The sequence below is a fragment of the Populus alba genome, chromosome 17 (assembly GCF_005239225.2).
Source record: "Populus alba chromosome 17, ASM523922v2, whole genome shotgun sequence".
Classification (NCBI taxonomy): domain Eukaryota; kingdom Viridiplantae; phylum Streptophyta; class Magnoliopsida; order Malpighiales; family Salicaceae; genus Populus; species Populus alba.
Window position 1 is genome coordinate 12573923 of NC_133300.1, and position 7533 is coordinate 12581455.

Sequence of the window (7533 nt, forward strand, 5' to 3'; positions counted from 1 at the left end):
GAAATAGTTGCCTTCCAATTTTATATGTATAAAACCAAAGTTTTATTCATGGATAACTTGTTGAGTCACTCAAAGTTATCATTAATCGAATATATTTAACTATAAATTGGTTATGCTTAACTAACCTATATGATTTAGATGAGTCACTTGTGATCATATAAGGTTAAAGGTAGGGTTAGGCGAAACATATAAGATATGTTTAGATAAAGAGTTATGACCTAACTGATATAGGAGTCACATAGAAACGTGATTGATAAATTATGTTATCTATTTAATTTAATTTATTTTTATTTATTAAGTCACTCAAGGTCGGATAAATTAAATGGAATCCTAGCCCACTAGAAAAATGTAAGAATTGTTCTCATGTAGGATAATAGGTTGTATGCTCTACAAAATCCAATCCTAAAGGCCCCTTCTAAAATGATGAAGAATAAGTTATGAATAAACATCAACATCATATTGTTGAAGATGAACAGGTTGTATATGTGATGTTAGCCAGTATGTCACCTAAACTTCAAAGGCAACATGAGAATATGAATGTCTATACTATAATTATACATCTCAAAGAATTGTTTGATGATGCCAATAGGAATGAGAGGTATAAGACCTATAAGAAATTGTTTTGTTGTAAGATGAAAGGGGGTTCTTTAGTGAACACCTATGTTTTGAGAAATTAGACCAATTGGGTTTTGTCATAGACCATAAGTTAAGTGTTGACTTGGTTTTGTAATTATTACCCTAAAGCTTTTCGCAATTTATTATGAACTATCACATGAACAAGTTGGATAGTACATTGCTAAAATTGCTTAATATGCTAAAAACTACTAAAGGGAACTTTAAGAAGGAAAAAGACCTAATTCTTCTAGTTTAGTCTTCTAGAATATCTAAGAAGAAGGATAAGAAGAATAAAGACATTGTCTTTAAATCAAACAAACCTACTAGAGGCATCAAGAAAGACAAGGGCACTTGTCATCATTTTGATATGGAAGGATATTGAAGGAGGAATTGTAAGGAATACCTTGCAAGCGTGAAAGCAAAGAAGCTTCATGATGCCTATACTTCAGGTATTAATACAAACCAAGTCAGCTCTAAATTTAGCTTTAAAATATCTATTGGCTATTTTACAAGATTAGACATATTTCTCAAACCGTACATCAAAACGAGCTGAAATTTTACAAGGATATATTATATACATGGAAATATAGTTTTCTAAACATTTAGGCAAAATAGAGTTCAAGAACATATTATTGCAAAGGGTCAAAATTACTAGACAAATCTTGTCAAATCTGTCATTCTAGACCTTTATGTACTATTTGGGACATATCTGAAGCTTCAGGTGGAATTGGTTTACAATTCAAGTTAGTATGGAAACTAGACATCTAAATATTTCCAACCATATATAATAGGTCCATCAATTCAAACATACGGGAGATAATGATGTGTTTGAAGTTAAGAATGAAAATCTGCCAAAAATTTGTAAGAATTAAAGATTCAGGCTATATAGAGAAATTTTGGAATGAAGACTTTGTTTTTATTATCCTTATTTATTTATTTGTGAAAAATTATTTTTTGTTTGGGTTTGTTTTGGCCAATTAAACATTTTTTAGGGGTTTATTTTACTATTGGACTTTGTTAGTTGATTACTAGCTTATTCTATTAGGGTTAGTTAGAAGATACTATATTATGTTTTGTTAGCTGCAAATTTATGCAACAAATTGGAGAATAAACGTGAGTTTTTTCTTTTATTTGTTTGTGGCAAAATAATCTTTCTTTGCAGAGACAAAGATCGTACACTAATTTATCGAAGATTAACTAGCTTTGTGGCGTCATTAACATACTTAAGGTTCTTAGATACAAGGTTATCTCTGGATCTAAGTTTTTTTCCAATACCTTTGGTTATTAGGTACAAGGTTACCTATGAGTCAAGGTTCTATCAAACCTGATTTTTGGCTTTCTGGGTTGTTATCTACTTTGTTGAGGATTGTTTGAACACGTGATCAAGAGATTCACATCAGTTGGTATCGGAGTTAGGCTAAAAAAATCAGGTTATATCCTTTATTTTCTTCTTTTTAGTTTCGACTTTCTTAACTTTAGTTGTTTTTTATTCAGTTTTTGATTATTTTCTGTCTAAAGCTTTGTAGTTTGTATATAGGTTTTCTTAAAAAAAAAAAAAAAAGGTATAATTTTAGTTTATTGCTGTCTCAGAATAAATTAGTAGCATAAAGAGTAAAAAAAATAAAGAAAAAAAATATATCTAAAAGTCACTTTTTGTCGAATTTGCCACAAAACACAAACAAAGAAGAATTTAGACCAAACCAATTCAAAAAATTCTCAAATATTAAATAATGGTTCAAGGAGCCCTAATTGTACCTCATATAAAATTCAAACTTATTTGAAGATCATTTTCTATTATAACCAAAGTCGGGATTAAAACTTGTCGTAATAGGTCATATTCATATTAAAAGGGAATCTCAGATAAAAAATTCAGAAAATTATATAATTTTATATATTGGGTTTCAAGGTTCTAATTGCACCCTGTATAAAATTTGAGTTCATTTAGAGTTCTTTTCCTATAAAAACTAAATTCAGGATTGGAACTTGTCATCACGAGTCTAATTCGCATCAGTAATTCATATATATATATTTTTACTTTTGTTATTTTTCAATTATGAAAATATAATAACATCATAATTGATATATTTAGGTTCCATCTAAATATTTTTTATATAACCTTTTCATCTTTTTTTCCTTCACATCTTCAAAAATATCCATTTTACATGCAAATTCGTTTGTTACTCATGAAATTATAAACATAGTTTCATCTTTTCTTGTTTTCATATCTTTCTTGCTTCTTGAGTTATATAAATATATTTGGATACACTACTATGAATGTTATATTTGCTGTTGATTTTAGTTTCGCAAGTGTAGAAGAAAGGTGAGATGAGAGGAAAAAGGCATAGCAAATATATTTGAGTGAAAAGACTTTATTTGAGTGAAATACAAGAATAGTGTAAACATATGAGGGAATAGGAGATGAATATATATTTATTATCAACTAACCAATTTTCAAATTCAAAGATGTCGAAGATAAGCAACAATATGGCAATAGAGAGAAGAGACAATGAAATTGTAACTCAGTTACGCATTATGAATCAGCGAATGGATCAAATGACCAATGAATTTGGAGATAGGTTGGATAGGTTGGATAGGTTGGAGAGACAACGTGTTAATGATCATGATAGGGTTTAAATTAGGTCTGAGCAAAGAGAATTTAATGTTATGAGGGTTGTTAGACGAGTAAACACTAATATGGATAAGTTTATGGTTGATAATGCGGACATAAGTTATGTTGATTTTGCAGATGTGTCTATAGGATATAGGAAACATTTTGTACAGTAACAGAATTTTCAGTTTGAAAGGGAAAGATATGATGATAATTTCAGTTAGAGGAGTATTTATAGGTATCAAGACTATAATGATGTTAAGTGGAGATTTAAGTATAATTAAGCTAAAAATACTAGCTTTTCAAAGGAAGAATGATCTTAAAGTATATTCAGAATGAGAGAAGAAGGTAGAGTAGATTTTTTAGTGTCACAATTATCCAAAACCCAAGAAAGTCAAGCTTGTTGTGATTGGTTTTACTAACTATGTCATTATATGGTGGGATCTGTTAATGACAAATCACATGAGAAATTATGTAAGGCAAGTCGATATTTGGGATGAGATGAAATCCCTTATGAAGAAGAGATTTATATCTAACCACTTTTATAAAGAATTGTATCAAAGGTTGCAAAGTTTGAGTCACGATACAAAGAGTGCTGATGAGTACTTCAAAGAAATGGAACTCGCTATGATTCGATCTAATGTTAAAGATGATAGAAAGGCTACTATGGTTAGATTCATGAATAGTACTTTTAATCATGATATAGCTCATATTGTGAAGTTACTTCATTATATGGAGTTAAAGGAGATGGTGTGTATAGTTATGAAGGTGGACAAACAACTTCAACAAAAAGGAACCATTTAGCAAAGCCAACCATTAAGCCCTGTCAAACCTTAAAAACAAGAAGTTAATTTTGATTGATAATTTTTTTGTTTTTATTTCTAGAATGTAGTTTGACATATTGTCTATGTACAAATATAAATCCAAGATTTTACTATTAAAATAATATGAAGTATAAGGCCAATAAGAATAATACGTAACACGGGTGTCTATATGTAAGCATTTAAGTTAACAAATATTGAAATCGTTTTGTTTGATTTTGATTGTCTTAGCTAGAAGATTCCTTTAATTTTCAACAAACTTCATGCTCCAATCTGGACTTCCTCCGGTGTTTTATTTGGTCTATTGGCTTCTTCTTTTTTTAGAAAAAAACAAAAACCTTTTTTTATACTAAAATATATTTGTATCACGAATTGATAAAACATTTATTTTTTTAAAAATAAAAGGCACTAAGATTTAATTTTTAGATTAAGCAATTTATTTATTTTAAAATCAATAATTGACTTGGTCAAGGATTTATTAGATTAGTCACCCAAATTCTGTTTACATTAATTAGGTCAGCGACTCTTTAATTAAGTTAATTCTCAAATTAAGTTTCGAGTCACCAGGCTTTTATGTCACGAAAGCATAGCACGCTTTCCCGTTACATTAAACTAGATTATTTATGAATTGCATATAATTCCAAACAAAATGTGCTTTCACCAAGGAGAAAAATATGTATGAAAATCTAAGGAGGCTAAATAGGTTATATTTTAGATTTATTTTTTTAATAATCATGAATTTGAATTTTTTTAAAAATATTAAAAATTTATATGATTATTAATTTTAAAACCTATAAAATTAATTAAAATATATACAAGTCGGTACAAACATTCATATTAATAATAATAATAAAAAAAATAGCATGAAACATAATCGGGTATATCTACTTGTTAGAAGTGCCTTGTTATCTCCAAGAGAGAGGTGTAAGTACCCAATATCACGACAGCAACACCAAGAAGCACTACAGTCCATAAGACCACCATCTCAAATCCAAATCGCTGATAAGTTCCAGAAATCTTCATGTAACATAAGGATGGAAGTATAATAGAAGCTGTCATACTTAAAAATGCTCCGACCAGCGACATGAGATCACCAAAGAAAGGGAGAGAGAGGGCTACAATGACATTGCTGATCACCAAAGCCGTACCGATGAAGAGGCTAAATGGCCTTTTCTTGCCGTTCATTGGAAGCCAACTTTTGGTAGCAATTACAATTGGAATGATCATCAGGGCGTACTTTGTTATGGGACTGACCAGTGTGGTGTATATTGTCAGTCTTGCGCTTAGCTTTTCGGTTGGAAGGTTTAAGGTTATCTGCGACTGAACGCTTGGTCCAAACATTAGGTAACCCATAACCGCCATTGATGCGTAGCTAAAGGAGCATAAAATAAAGCACAGAATCATGACCTGCAATTAAAGCAGCACTAGGCATTAACTTCAATGAACCTCAATCATGTAAAATCGTAAACATAGAAGCCAGTTTTATGAGGAAGTAGAACATTGCAGAAATCAGTCATGATGTTTGCTTACGTTAGAGAACTGATGCTTGTTTTTCATAGAAGTGTAAAGGGTGGGGAAGACAGGATGTGCACAGTAACAGAAGGCATACAAGCTTACTGCAGTAGGGATTCCATGCCAATTCACTAACGTTCCCTTTTCCTTAAATCCAACCCCATCAAATGCACCAGTCCAAAAAATTGAGATGAGAACGATAGCTGAAGCTATAACCCCACTGGCAGAGATATAAGATAGAATGCTCATGTCATCCAACCAAACCGTAGGCAAAATGATAAGGGCCACAATTATAACAGAACTTTGTCTGCCACCTATTTCAAACCCTGCGACTTCAATCCCCATGTTAGGGAATAAATTTTGTAAATTATCCCCTTCAAGAATCAGGAATCCTGTTGAAACTAAATACAGTTCTGTGTACATGAGAACTGAAACCAAAATTCTTCCCTTGTTACCAAAAGCACGCTCGCCTATATCAGGATAAGTTCTGATATTTGAATCCAAATCCATACATCTTTGGATCAACAAGCCGGTGTAAAAGGCTGCAGTGGAGATGACAAAGAGAAGGATCAAGCTCAGCCATCCACCTGATGATAGTGCATAGGGAATTGAAAGGATTCCAACTCCTGAAAAATCAAACCGAGAGCAAAATTGGTTAGAGTTTGAAGACTACAACAGAAGCAGCGTCTATGTTGAAGAGTAGAACCTGACAAGGCATTGAGTCCGTGGAAAACAGTCTTGAAGGTAGATGTGGAGCCTGAACTTGTAAAACTGTAATTTGATTCCACATCTCGCAGTTTGCATCCTAGCCTGTGTTGCTCCTTGTCAACTAGGAGAGGCACAGCCAACAATATTTCATCATGAGGCATGGTGTCCATGATATTGCAGACAGCTGAAAGAGAGAGAAAGCAAAATCAGCTGAAGGTTAGAATCTGCAACTTGAAAGAATTTTTTCTTTTCCTTTCTTTTAGAAAAGTGCAGCTACCAGCAGGCGTTACTCAGTGTAAAGTTATACCTCCCAAGAAATAAATATTTTCTCTTTGCAAGTCTCAATGGCCTCTAACTTACAAGGCCGCTATTACATATATATATATATACACGCATTTTATAGTGCCAATTCCTAACGGTAATTCAAAAGTATTTTAAATGTGTCTATAATGAAATGAAATCCTTCAAAAACATGAAACACGTCCCCTGTATAGTCCTGATCGAAGAACTGCAACGTGTGGAACAGTGTGACCTTTCTTGTCGGTGTGCTCTGAAAAAGACTTTCTGACAGAAATTTCTTCATAGGGGATTTTACTGCTAACTCCCCACTTTTGGCGTGATTTTTCATCGCGGATTAGAATAATTATCTAATGTTAATGTCAAGCAAGCACACCATAGTGAAAAATCAAGCTGAAACTTTGCAAACAAAGCGGAAACGTAAACCAGATAAATTTTCACATATTTTCGTACGCAAAAGTCCTGTCAACGGTAGTTTGTTGTTACTAGACTAGCACCTGCTCATAAACCCATGATTAGAAAGTCATGTTTTCTGAAAGATAATAATTAAAATATAGGACTATACTCTCTTAGCAGATTAATGAACATTAATTGATTTCATGTTGCAAATGTTTTCCCCGTACTCACGGGGTGTCTGGAATTGTAGTTTGCTTTTTAAAATAGTTTTTTATATTAAAATATAATCAAACATAATCAGAAACTGTATCATATCATCTCCTTAGAGATGAGAGGGGACCAGACTTCTAATAATGACATTAAATTTGGCTGGTCTTAAATCCCTTTCCCAGGCTGTCGAAATATAACAGGTAAACTATATCCTTAGCTTTGGTTTGATATAGGGGCGGTGGGGATCCCTCTGAATACATGTTGTGGTAGTGGAAGTAATGGGTTCAACCCATCTTTATACCCTTTTTTTTCAAAAATAAAATAAAATCATGAAATGAAATATCCATTCATAAATGGAGTACAATT

General features: G+C 32.1%; 1 protein-coding gene across 1 annotated transcript; it reads right to left on the reverse strand.

The window, feature by feature from the left end:
* Positions 1 to 4879: 4879 nt before the first annotated feature.
* Positions 4880 to 6595, reverse strand: LOC118032507 (amino acid transporter AVT1I). The gene is made up of 3 exons (XM_035037215.2): positions 6263 to 6595; positions 5575 to 6182; positions 4880 to 5451 (listed from the first exon to the last, which is right to left on the reverse strand). The coding sequence occupies exons 1-3, from the start codon at positions 6432 to 6434 to the stop codon at positions 4936 to 4938; spliced, it is 1296 nt and encodes a 431-aa protein (XP_034893106.1). The 5' UTR covers positions 6435 to 6595; the 3' UTR covers positions 4880 to 4935.
* Between the last annotated feature and the right edge of the window lie 938 nt (positions 6596 to 7533).

Bases quoted from the DNA above. Each gene is read 5' to 3' on its own strand.
- LOC118032507 (XM_035037215.2), bottom strand. From the start codon at position 6,434: ATGGACACCATGCCTCATGATGAAATATTGTTGGCTGTGCCTCTCCTA. The intron at 6,183-6,262 runs GTTCTACTCTTC...TTGATTTTTCAG, and splicing joins CGGACTCAATGCCTTGTCAG to GAGTTGGAATCCTTTCAATT. The intron at 5,452-5,574 runs GTAAGCAAACAT...CTTTAATTGCAG, and splicing joins ACAAGCATCAGTTCTCTAAC to GTCATGATTCTGTGCTTTAT.